The 13,888-nt window shown below is 39.3% G+C and overlaps 1 protein-coding gene across 4 annotated transcripts in view; it reads right to left on the reverse strand.

Moving 5' to 3' along the window:
* Positions 1–13,888, reverse strand: part of ZDHHC2 (zinc finger DHHC-type palmitoyltransferase 2) — a 479,179-nt gene that overhangs the window by 15,481 nt on the left and 449,810 nt on the right. For 3 of the 4 annotated variants that reach the window (XR_008400731.1, XM_053703923.1, XM_053703925.1), the window contains exons 10-11: positions 6,319–6,411; positions 3,298–3,410 (exon numbers count right to left, since the gene is read on the reverse strand). Coding sequence is in view for 3 of the 4 variants with exons in the window: in XM_053703923.1 (XP_053559898.1) it covers positions 3,298–3,410; positions 6,319–6,411 (206 nt within the window). In the remaining variant the exon portion in view is untranslated. The remainder of the gene's footprint in view (positions 1–3,297; positions 3,411–6,318; positions 6,412–13,888) is intronic. The other variant, XM_053703926.1, reaches the window with a different exon arrangement.

Below are 13,888 nucleotides of genomic sequence, written 5' to 3' on the forward strand. Positions count from 1 at the left end.
GTGATCGGCGCAATGCATGCAAGGGGTTGCAATATAAAACCTTGTTGAACAAACATTTTCTTAAGGTAACCCTCTAACTTTTTATCCATTGGATCTGAAAAAGCACAGCTATCCTCCACCGGGATAGTGGTACGCTTAGCTAAGGTAGAAACTGCTCCCTCCACCTTAGGGACCGTTTGCCATAAGTCCCTTGTGGTGGCGTCTATTGGAAACATTTTTCTAAATATCGGAGGGGGTGAGAACGGCACACCGGGTCTATCCCACTCCTTAGTAACAATTTCAGTAAGTCTCTTAGGTATAGGAAAAACCTCAGTACTCGTCGGTACCGCAAAATATTTATCCAACCTACACATTTTCTCTGGTATTGCAACTGTGTTACAATCATTCAGAGCCGCTAACACCTCCCCTAGTAATACACGGAGGTTTTCCAGTTTAAATTTAAAATTTGAAATATCTGAATCCAGTCTATTTGGATCAGAACCGTCACCCACAGAATGAAGTTCTCCGTCCTCATGTTCTGCCACCTGTGACGCAGTGTCTGACATGGCCCTAATATTATCAGCGCACTCTGTTCTCACCCCAGAGTGATCACGCTTACCTCTTAGTTCTGGTAATTTAGCCAAAACCTCAGTCATAACAGTAGCCATATCCTGTAATGTGATTTGTAATGGCCGCCCAGATGTACTCGGCGCTACAATATCACGCACCTCCCTCTGAGCGGGAGATGTAGGTACTGACACGTGAGGCGAGTTAGTCGGCATAACTCTCCCCTCGTTGTTTGGTGAAATTTGTTCAATTTGTACAGATTGACTTTTATTTAAAGTAGCATCAATACAGTTAGTACATAAATTTCTATTGGGCTCCACTTTGGCATTGCAACAAATGACACAGGTATCATCATCTGAATCAGACATGTTTAACACACTAGCAAATAAACTTGCAACTTGGAAATACAATTCAATTAGAATAATATTAAAACGTACTGTGCCTTTAAGAAGCACAGAATATCTATGACAGTTGAAAAATTAATAAATTGAAACAGTTATAGCCTCAATCCTTGTAAACAACACAACTTTAGCAAAGGTTAAATCCCATTAGCAAAGATAACAAATTCTGAAAGCAGAAACAAATTACAGAATAAACGTTTTTTATCTCAGTCAAACTATAATTCTCACAGCTCTGCTGAGAGAAATTACCTCCCTCAAAATAAGTTTTGAAGACCCCTGAGCTCTGTAGAGATGAACCGGATCATGCAGGGAATACAATGAGTTGCTGACTGAAATATTTGATGCGTAGTAAAAGCGCCAAAAAACGGCCCCTCCCCCTCACACACAGCAGTGAGGGAGAACAGAAACTGTCAGAAAACAGATTAAGCAACTGCCAAGTGGAAAAATAGTGCCCAAACATTTATTCACTCAGTACCTCAGCAAATGAAAACGATTTTACATTCCAGCAAAAACGTTAAACATAATCTCTAGTTATTAAACAGCTTTATGTATTTCTTACAGTGTAATTCTAGTGAAGTACCATTCCCCAGAATACTGAAGTGTAAAGTATACATACATGACATTATATCGGTATGGCAGGATTTTCTCATCAATTCCATTGTCAGAAAATAAAAACTGCTACATACCTCTATGCAGATTCATCTGCCCGCTGTCCCCTGATCTGAAGTTTACCTCTCCTCAGATGGCCGAGAAACAGCAATATGATCTTAACTACTCCGGCTAAAATCATAACAAAAACTCTGGTAGATTCTTCTTCAAACTCTGCCAGAGAGATAATAACACACTCCGGTGCTATTTTAAAATAACAAACTTTTGATTGAAGATATAAAACTAAGTATAATCACCATAGTCCTCTCACACATCCTATCTAGTCGTTGGGTGCAAGAGAATGACTGGGAGTGACGTAGAGGGGAGGAGCTATATGCAGCTCTGCTGGGTGAATCCTCTTGCACTTCCTGTTGGGGAGGAGTAATATCCCAGAAGTAATGATGACCCGTGGACTGATCACACTTAACAGAAGAAATATAGATCGATTTTATACTCAAGTATAAGTTAACAATTGATTTGTATCTAGTCTTTAAAGCTTTGGACCACTACAGAAAGACTTCCTTTAAAGTCTCGCTCTAAACAAAGTATTTATTTTGGCTAATATATCATTCAGATAAGGAGATGAACTACAGCTTTATCTTGCTGTTTACCTTACATGATCTTACAATAGACATAAGTGTACTCTCTTTTTATAAAAAAGCTAAACACTTTACTAGGTGTCTAATGTCTCCACATAGCTAAATAATGTAGATAAACTGAAAAACTGCTATTAATTCCACAAGTACATTGTTATGGTTGTATGTTAAAAAAGATTACACTATCCAGATGGATTGCTCTAAGTATTATATGAGCTTAACAATGATGAAGACAGCTGGTACTGGTGAGTAAAAGTCATTCTACATGGAGAGTTACTAGTTCTTGGCTTGTTGAAGCAAATATTCTTCTAATAATTTATATAAATCAGCAGTGTAGAGTTTTTTGTTGTTTCCAAATATTACAAATTATAGGTGCATGTCTTTGGCAACATCTGAAAAAGACCTTGACATCTATATTTACTTTTAAATTTTTCCCTTTTTACTGTTCATTAATTTTCTTTCTTTTCTTGTTTTCTGTCCATTCTTTTTATTATGCTGCTTGATAAATTATTGAGTACTAGGGTGAGCCAAGATAACCGAAAATTAAATCAGAACATTTTTCCATCTATTTGCTCACGTGTCTAAGTTTCCTTCCCTCTTTTTACTGCTTTTTTTTTTTTTTTTTTTTTTTTTTTTTTTTAAGGTTTTTGACCTTTGGGTTTTCTGTCTGGCAATTACTGAAATCATCAGTCTTGGTTGATGACTGCTACTTAAATATATAAGTGAAGAATTTCTTGTAAGATTTTAATTTCTAGTTATTATAAACTATTAGAGATTTCAAGTTAGTTTATACAAAATAATCACTATAATATGTATAATTTGTGTGGCAAGAGATGGCATGTGTTTGTTTTAATAAAAAAATAGTTTATTTCAACAAAGGGATAATATCAAAACAGTAACCCACGGTGTGCTGGTCTGATGTCTGCTTTTCTAAACTGGAAATAAAATAAATAACAGGGATATGGATTTGTTCTGGGATAAGCTCTGTTGTATTAGGGTTATTACAAGAGGCTAAACAAACAAAAATAGACAACTGGTAGTTTTGACAATGATTTGCAAATTTGTACTTTCATCTGATTATAACCAAGATCTAAAAGAAATCTCACCAAGTTTGTCCTTTTCACTGTTTCCATTGCTTTCAGTCCAAGGCTGGGTATCAGTTAGAAGGTGGCTTTGAGATTCACGAAGAGGTTTTGCTGGGAAGGGATGATTATCAATACTGAAATGAAAAGTGAGAAAAAATGTTAGGGATGTAAAATATATAAACATGAAGCTGGCAAATACGTGAAAGGTAACAAACTAGATAACTTTTTGTGTTTTACTATTTTACAATGTTCAGGATAAGATGAGGAAGCATGCACTAAAAAGAAGATTGCTACAGTGGATATGGAAGCATAAGAATTACCGGTTGTTCAATAACATTGATCACTTGGGCCTAATAGAGCTTAATTACCACCAAGAAGTACTATTTTTTTTTAATAATGCCTGGAATCATTAAAGGGACATAATACTCATATGCTAAATCTCTTGAAAATTATGCAGCATAACTGTAAAAAGCTAACAGTAAAATATCACCTGAACATCTCTATGTAAAAAAGAAATATATTTTACCACACAATTTCCTCAGCTCACCAGAGTAAGCGTTGTGTAAACAGTTATCTTTCAGTTACTGCCCAGCTGCAGGTAAAAAAAAGAAGAAGAAATGAACAGCAGCCAATCAGCATCAGCAGTGCTGAGGTCATGAACTCTTTTACTGTGATCTCATGAGATTTCACTCAACTCTCATGAGATTTCATGCTTAAACTGAATAGGGAAATAACATGAGTGTGCATGAGGAATGGTCCCTTGCAGGTCCAGGGACAGGCATACTGATTTGATGCTTAAAGTCCTTTACAATGGGGTGTGAATACTTAGGACATTTTGAGGTCAAATATCTTTCTTTTTTACATACAGATGTTCAGGTGATATTTTCTAGTCAGCTTTTTACAACAATGCTGCATCACTTTCAAGTGTTTCAACATTTGGGTATCATGGTCCTTTAACTAAGGGCTCCATTTAAGAAGTGCTGGACAGACAGGCGCAAACATCTCTGCCCCTGTCTGCCCGGCATCTCAGCTAGCAGGCAGTAATACGATGCCCAAATTTATCATTGCACAATTTGCCACATGTGCAACGCCAATCCCTGCTTGCACACTGCCAATTGCGTGTGCGAGGCTGCAGCCGAAGGCGCTCCAAAGCTTAATTCATAGCTTTTTAAACAGAGCATCAAGTTATATACAAAAGACAATAATTACTGAGATAGCATAATACACAGAGTACAAATTATTGGCAAAAACATCAAAAGAAACAAAGGTTATTTCAAGGCTTAATGAGACAGATTCTAAGAAGTCTTACTATCCCAGCATAATATCCAAGCACTGTATGTTTCCAACATATATAAAATAACCAAAAACAAGAAAAACCTATAACTAAAAATAGCAACAAAAAATATTGTATATATAAAGAAAAGATAGAACAATATGTGTGAATCCAGCCCAGCAGCCCCATGACAGATGTATCATCATTTAGTCAGCTAAGATGGTGCTTAATGAATTTAAATAGCAGCATTTCTCATGTAATAAAAACCTATAGTATATAATCTGTTGCAGAAAAAGAAATAACTTCTGGGGGCCGGCGGGCAGTGAGAGAATTTAAAGTTAACACTTGCCATAGAAATTTTTTATTCTAGACTTGATTTTGCTCTTTAAGTCTTCATGCTCTATTGTAAGCTGCTTATATATTCTAGATTTAAAGGGACATTAAACACTTTGAGATGGTAATATAAAATGATAAATTGTAAATATAAAACAACTCTGCAATATACTTTCATTATTTATTTTGTCCACTTTGCCTGTTATTCCATTCTGAAATTGTGAGCTTTTCAGTTCCTGTTCAAAATGGAAGTGCAGAACACTGTTAAATCCAGCACAACCATTGGCTGCACACTCTAGTGACCTATTTATAACGGTCCCTAATTGGCCACAGCAGAGAAGGTAACACAAGTTACAACATGGCAGCTCCCAGTGTTTTATAGACACTAAAACTTTACACTTATTTTGTCACTTTTTAAACAACTAATGAAACTTTAAAAAAATACATCTACATGTTAGTCATGGACTAATCTTTTCTTTGAATGCATCATTCTATCTAGCATGTATTTAGTGTTTAATTTCCCTTTAAGATCCTTTAAAGTGGGTAACCCTATCCAAGCAGTGCAGCAGGATCAACTTTCTCGCTAGTAAAATAACTGTGAGCATATGACATGTTTCTATCCCTTTCCATTCCACCAATAACAATACTTGATACCAAGTGAGGGCCAAAGACACCCCACGCAATGTCTTTAACCAGTATTCTAGCCTCCTCCTGAATTTGTAAATGTTTGGGCATCCGTAGAATAAATGGGTCAATGTGGGGCTTGGAAAAAAGCATTCTGCACAGATGTCAGTCACATCTCTCATCTTTAAATTGTAAGTGTGGGGTTATGTATGTCCTGTGCAATACTTATTTCTGTGATTCCCTCAAGTCAGAAACCAGTGTAGAAACTCCAACCATATTAAAGATTTTTACCATATCATCCACAAAGATTTCAGGGTGATTCCCATTCTCCCAAAGCATTTGTGTGTGCTCCAAGGAGTCACAGGATTTAGTCTGCATCAGGAGATTATACATATGGGAGATAGAATACTCATCCTGTTTAAACAGGGAACACATATCACGCACAATCAGTTACACCAGATGCCAAGGCATTCCCATATAAGTGAGTTGCAGATAAGCAAAATAAGGACCATTATGAAGGTCAAAACTATCTCTAATATGGTCATAAGGGAATATACATCTATCTGAGCCATCTAGTACCTGCCCCAGCATTATCATCCCCCTCTGTCTACAAAGTATAAATAGGCCAGTTGTAAGCCTAAAAGGTTAGAGCAAGTAAGATACAGGATTTTGAAATCTACTCAGAGAAGTTAAAACTTTAAAACTGAAATATCAATAATTCCTAGTAACAATTTAGTGTTGTTGTCTTATTTGTATTTGTTGCAAAGCAAAGTTAACATAAAGTTACAGTATTAAAAATGACCATGAATTACCTTTTGGCTGTGGCACTAACTCCAGTAGGTGTGGTCACCTGTTCAACATCCTGGTTCACAAGGCACGTAGGAAAAGAACAACCATCTCCCAGGCTGCAGTTTAATAAAAGTAGCTGTCAGTGTTTAAGATATTTTGTTGTATTATATATGTTATTTTTTAAATATATATATCTCAAAATCATCAAACAGAAGGCACTAAAAAATTATTATGTGTTTTCATTCATAGTAAAGAAACACTTCCATTATGCATTATACTTCAGTTTTAAAACACAGAGGCTGCCATTCCAACCCTTCCAAAAAAACAAAATGTATGCCTACCTGAAAAATTATTTTGTTTTGGAATGATGATAGTCCATAGGGTCCATAACGTGGGATATAATTCCCACCACTAGGAAGAGGCCAAGAACCCACACAAGAGCTTAAATTTGATCTCACCTCCTATCTCTGCTCAGTTTAACGCATAGTCATGCGAAGAATAGGAAGCAGTTAGGTAGGAAAGACAAAGCCAGGGTCTAAATAGGTGCAAATTAGATCGGTTGCCCTAAAAATAAAAAAGGGTGGGCATATGGACTATCATCATTTCTAAAGAAAAGACTGTATCAGGTAAGCATAAATTTAGTTTTCTTTCGCAAAATGATGATAGTCCATATGGTCCATAACATGTGGGATTAACACAGAATAGAAAAACCTAAATTCAAGTTCAAAGGTGGAGAAATAGGTCTCACAACTGGCCCAATTCTAACTAGTGCCTGTACAAAAGTCTAAATGTCAGGAAGCTTAGCTAACTTTCTATGGTAGAGAACAGATAAAGCAGAAATTTGACCTTTTAGGGAGCTAGCAGACAAACCCTTGTCAAGGTCAACTTGTAAAAACTGAAGAATTCTAGGAATCCTAAAGGAAAACCAATACAATCCTCTGGAAGAGCACCATTCAAAGTATGCCAACCAAATTTTGTGATCATTATTTTAGTTACAGGTGCTCTGGCTTCACTCATTGTCAATAACTGAATCAGAGAAACCTCTGTTTTAAAACTAGGTGTTTAACCTCCATCCCATTAAACTTAGAAAATTGAGATCCTAATGGAAAAGAGGCGCTTGAGACAATAGATCTTGTCTTAGAGGCAGAAGCCATGGAGGAGTTGAGGACATCAGCCCCAGATCTGCATATCATGTTCTGAAGTGCCAGGCTGGAGCAATCAAGATTACCGATGCTGACTCCTGTTTGATTTGAGCAGTTACTCTTGGAAGTAGAATTGAGGAAATAGGTACGCTAGATAAAAATTCCATGGACACACCAAGGCATCTATCGTTTGAGCCTTTGGATCTCTTGATCTTGCACAATACAATAAAGTTTGTGATTTAAATGGGGGGCCATCCGTTCTATGGCCTCCCATTGATCAAATTTATCCTAGAATGTGAACTGCTGATAAGGAGCATTAATTCATCTCTGCCCAATCTGGGTTACTTCCTGCATGACCAGTGGACTGTGGGTACCCCTTTGATCATTTATGTAGGCCCTGCCGTGGCCACAAAGTTGATAGATACTGCTGGTTTAAGCAGAAGACCTGTCTGACGGAAGAGCTTTCTCAGGAAAGACTTTATTTTGCAGTCTATTGGATCCCTAAAAGTGGTGCTATCCATGGGGTTGGTAGTGCGTTTGGCAAGAATGGAAATAGCTCCATCAACCTTGGGTATGATTTCCACCAATTCCACATTCTGATCTGGAATCGGGTATGCTTTGATATTGTACGACTGGAAACGGATAGACCTTTCCTCTTTTAAAAATCACTCGGAGTTCCAGAATGTTCATTGGGGACCAAACTCCTTGCGTTTTTTGAGAGTTCCAGACTGCGCCCCAGCCTGAAAGACTGGCACCCGTTGTCACAATAGCCCATGATGGGCGAAGGAAGGACGTCCCAAGGGCCAAAGAAGGATCCTGGACTGACTAGAACCAGGCTTTTCGAAAAAGACTCAGTCTGCCCCCTACCAGAACAGAATCTAGTCTGGGGGCTGCACATTCATACATATTTTGTATATGTGTTGGAATTCTTGGACTGCTTGTTGTTTGCCCATAAATAAAACAGGCTTCCAGGCTGGCTTGGAGGGCTCAGGCTTTTGAGAAGAGGAGGACTTCTGATATCTAGAGGAATGAAAGGAACAAAACCTATTATTTTGTCTGTCTTTCCCTTGCCCTGAGGGAGAAAAGCTCATTTCCCACCAGTAACAGTCTTAATAATTGAGTCCAAATCAGAACCAAATAAAATCTTCCCTTGGAAGAAAAGAGACATTAACCTTTTTTTTTTAAACCATGCTGACCATGATTTTAACCATAAGGTCCTTCTTGCAATAACAGCCATAGACATGTTCTTGACATCAATCTTGATGATGTCCATTACTGCATCACATATAAAGGCGTTAGCCGTTTTAAGGGCTTTAATGCAATTCTGGAGATCCTCAGCATTTCTCTGAAACCATTATGGATAGAGAATCTCACAAGAGGGCCCCTGCCGTGGCCACCAAGTTGATAGATAGTGCTGGTTTAAGCAGAAGACCTGTCTGAAGGAAGAGCTTTCTCAGGAAAGACTTCATTTTGCAGTCTATTGAATCCCTAAAAGTGGTGCTATCCATGGGGTTGGTAGTGCGTTTGGCAAGAATGGAAATAGCTCCATCAACCTTGGGTATGATTTCCACCAATTCCACATTCTGCTCTGGAATCGGGTACATTCTCTTAAACCTAGTAGAAAGAGCAAATGGAATACCAGTTTTTTTTCCATTCTTTGGCTGTGTAGTCCGAAACCAGATCTGGAACCTGCAATTTCTGTGGAATCTTAGGAGGAACTTTGAAAACAACATTTACCTGATTTACAGGCTTGTTTTAAGCAAGTTTTTCCTCAGAAATACCCAGAGTTCTCAGTACCTCATGCAACAAGGTGCGGCTATGTTTCACTTTAAATCTGAAAGCATTGTCAAATTCAGGGTCGGGAACAGGATCATGTTCACCAGATAACACTTCTCTATCTGAACTGGATGATTTTGAGTCCTCAGAGTCAGAGCTCTGAAGCAGGAGAGAAATTTGAGGTTGAGGGAAAGGAGTTTGCATTTTCACATCAAGAGAGTGAGGTATATCAGCAGATTTGCGTTTACGCTTATTTCAATTGGGGATAGCTGCTAAATATTATGACATAGCCCTGTAAATTATCTTTAAACTCAGGAGTAAAGTCAGTAAAGGCTCCCTGAGTTATATATATGCAGGAACAGGAAATAATTCTTTACAGGAAATAGAGGTGCACAACTATTGCAAAGTTGATTGACCTGGCACACAGGAAAAGATTTGCAAAACAGACTAAAAAATGTACAGGGAGAGGTATCAGTAGGACCCTCTTCCATAGTGTTCGACATAGTTTTCCGTGGGGGCAGATTCATTTGGTTCCATTATGTGCAGAACTTGGAAGTATAGCAGGGTATAAAACAACACATATACACTGATGAAAAGTAATGGTAGAGAGCCCTCTACTCTAGCCAATTTACACTCCTGCAAAGTATATAAAAGGGTAAGGTAATACCTAGTGACCCCCTGGCAGCTCCTGCGTGGGTACTCACCACCCTCCAGTGACACAGGCACAATTTGAAGCTGAATTGAGATGAAAAGAGCAGACATGTGCTTTGAAGGCCAGTTACTCTCCAGCTGCAGCCCTGGAGAGAGGAGAAAAAGACTGGGAAGCTAAGGGGCGGGGCTACAACCTGGAACAGTGCCATAACCTCAGAAAGGCTAAAAACAGTGAAAAAGGGTATAACGTTTTAGTAAAAAAACATACATACATACCCACAAAACATTCCCTACATGCACAGAGTTATCAGCGGGTTTCTTAAAGGGCCATACCCTTATTTTTTGAAAAAGCTAAAAAGTTAGTCTTAGTGCTGCCAAAGGGTCCAAGTGGTCTGATAATACCCTTATAAGTAATGTAGGGCAGTCATATTCCTGTTTTAGGCAAAAAAAATTGTCAGTGGGAGAGCAGTCCCCCTTGGGCTGTGCTGTGGTAAGTAGCTTACCTGATGTAGCACCCCTCCACTAGCTTACCAATCACCAAGCTGCAGCAGTATCTAGTAGAGAGCCCATCCAGTGCTTGTACTAGTACAGCACAGGATATCTGAGGAAATACCATTATCCCACAAGGAGGATACTAAGGGCCATGTACCACAATGGCCGAGGTTAGTTATGGCTGAAACCCCTAGGGAGATACTGCTGGAATTCTCTTCTGTCTTCTTTGTGAATGATATATCTTAGCAATAAACGGTCTCACATTGATATGATCTCCCAAACATTAATTATTCTCAACCTTCTCCTGGGATGCCAAGAACAAAAACTGGGAAGACATGGGTGGGAATTTAAGATCTTGTGTGGGTTCTTGGCCTCCTCCTAATGGTGAGATATATATTCCACATGTTATGGACCCTATGGACTATTATCATTATACAAAAGAAAATGCTGTATGAATGCCTGGATGATTTTTAGCTTCATTTTCTAAGCAAGGGAGTGGAAAGACGATAAGAGTGACAGAGGGAGAGACATAAGGAGTAATATACAGTGTCAGAGGGACAGTTATAGAGGAAAAGACAGGGACTGATTGATGGAGGAAGGGGGTGAAAAAGGGAGTGCTAGGCAGTGGTAGCTGGTTGGTAAAGGCACAATATTCTACCATTTCCATAACCTTAATAAGTTGTTGCTTTTAATGGTTTTAAAGGAGCTGTATACTGTAAATTGTTTTTCCCTTAATGTATTTCCAATGACGTGTTATACGAGAGTATAAAATGTATGAGAAATTGCATTTTCATCTTTATTGGTATAAATTAAATAGCTGGTTTTGTGTTTTGAAGCCAGTCTATGACAATGGGTTGAGCTTGCAGGCAAAATAAGATCTCATTATGTTATCACTTTGTGTACGTAAACATGCTATCTTATCTTATATTTTTCTGTAAACCAAAGCTCAATACTTGGGTCTCAATATTCAAAGCATCGACAAGTTGTCGAGAAACTGCCTTTCTTGCCTTGTCGCCTCACAGTCTGTCGATATATTTGAAAAAAGGGGCAGACCCGCGAAGTGCCGGCGAGTGACCATGTGTCTCCTATAGGATATAATGGGGAGCGCTATGTCAGCAAAATATCACAGACATCGCCACTTTCTGTGGGCAGTGCATATTTGAAGTGTTCCTACACAGTGCAGATAGTGCGCTCACTAAAACCTAACATGGTTTCTGTGTTGGAACACTTTACATAATGCCTGTGTGACCTTACTGCAACTACACCTACACTACCTGCCTCACACTGTAAAGTCTTGAAACTGAAAAGGTGGCGAGACAATCATGGCTGACACCCTACTCATAACCTGTATTTCAGAGATTGTAATATATCACACTGCTGGAGATGTACCCAATCAAGGTACAGGTAACTCCCCTTGAAACACCCAGCTAACTCCCATAGAAAGCCTATGCCTACATCATACTCTACCTATACTCCCCTGGAATGCCCAGCATACTCCCTATTACCGTCTACACCTAAGTCATGTCTTAGCTACATTCCCCCTGGAACACCCAAAGCTAACTCTCACAGACAACCTACACCTACATCATGTCTTCCCTGGAATGCCCAGCTAACTCCTACAGAACGCCTACACCTCAGTAATGTCTGCAACCTACCTGACTAATAAAGTATACAAAAAAACTCCCTATTATAACTATATGAGCTATGTCACTACATTTATATCCAACGTTACAATAATATACATTGTCATGTATAATGCATATTATTTTAAATATTGTATCTAATTTAAAATGTAGTTATTTTTTATTAATCATTTTAAACATAAATATATAGTTTAAAAGAAGGATCGGATGGCATCAGAAGGAAGAAGATGGAAGATTGAAGACAGAAGATGGAACAAGAGGACCGCCGCCATGAAGATGAAGAGAACTGCCCCTGAGGATTGCCGCCATGAACAAAAAAGAGGAGCTGACGAGGCCCACAGAAGGCCGAAACGATCGTCTGGGGTTGTTGTTTCTCTTGTTCAGAGAAGAATTGCCTGGTATTTCGGCGCTGGACTGTCATTGGGCAGGGTTAGACTGATATACTACAGGATATTTTTTCTCTGTGAAGGGGCATAGTGTGCTATTTCACTGACGAGGCCCACAGAAGGCCGAAACGATCGTCTGGGGTTGTTGTTTCTCTTGTTCAGAGAAGAATTGCCTGGTATTTCGGCGCTGGACTGTCATTGGGCAGGGTCAGACTGATATACTACAGGATATTTTTTCTCTGTGAAGGGGCATAGTGTGCTAAAAGAGTATGCACCCCGAGTGACACACTATAATAAAATGAACAGGCACGGAAGTTTTTCCAGCTTTTGTTCTGTCTCAGCTGAGTGCATCTCTCTCTCTCTTTTTATTTATGCAAATTGCTCTTGGGTCTCCCTAAGAGTAAAAGGGGAAACCAGACGTGGACTCCTTGCACACATGCCCTTAGAGAGATGCGACTGTACCTCACTGACGAGGCCCACAGAAGGCCGAAACGATCGTCTGGGGTTGTTGTTTCTCTTGTTCAGAGAAGAATTGCCTGGTATTTCGGCGCTGGACTGTCATTGGGCAGGGTCAGACTGATATACTACAGGATATTTTTTCTCTGTGAAGGGGCATAGTGTGCTAAAAGAGTATGCACCCTGAGTGACACACTATAATAAAATGAACAGGCACGGAAGTTTTTCCAGCTTTTGTTCTGTCTCAGCTGAGTGCATCTCTCTCTCTCTTTTTATTTATGCAAATTGCTCTTGGGTCTCCCTAAGAGTAAAAGGGGAAACCAGACGTGGACTCCTTGCACACATGCCCTTAGAGAGATGCGACTGTACCTCACTGACGAGGCCCACAGAAGGCCGAAACGATCGTCTGGGGTTGTTGTTTCTCTTGTTCAGAGAAGAATTGCCTGGTATTTCGGCGCTGGACTGTCATTGGGCAGGGTCAGACTGATATACTACAGGATATTTTTTCTCTGTGAAGGGGCATAGTGTGCTAAAAGAGTATGCACCCTGAGTGACACACTATAATAAAATGAACAGGCACGGAAGTTTTTCCAGCTTTTGTTCTGTCTCAGCTGAGTGCATCTCTCTCTCTCTTTTTATTTATGCTAATTGCTCTTGGGTCTCCCTAAGAGTAAAAGGGGAAACCAGACGTGGACTCCTTGCACACATGCCCTTAGAGAGATGCGACTGTACCTCACTGACGAGGCCCACAGAAGGCCGAAACAATCGTCTGGGGTTGTTGTTTCTCTTGTTCAGAGAAGAATTGCCTGGTATTTCGGCACTGGACTGTCATTGGGCAGGGTCAGACTGATATACTACAGGATATTTTTTCTCTGTGAAGGGGCATAGTGTGCTAAAAGAGTATGCACCCTGAGTGACACACTATAATAAAATGAACAGGCACGGAAGTTTTTCCAGCTTTTGTTCTGTCTCAGCTGAGTGCATCTCTCTCTCTCTTTTTATTTATGCAAATTGCTCTTGGGTCTCCCTAAGAGTAAAAGGGGAAAC

Source organism: Bombina bombina, chromosome 2 (genome assembly GCF_027579735.1).
Source record: "Bombina bombina isolate aBomBom1 chromosome 2, aBomBom1.pri, whole genome shotgun sequence".
In the NCBI taxonomy this organism is placed as follows: Eukaryota; Metazoa; Chordata; class Amphibia; order Anura; family Bombinatoridae; genus Bombina; species Bombina bombina.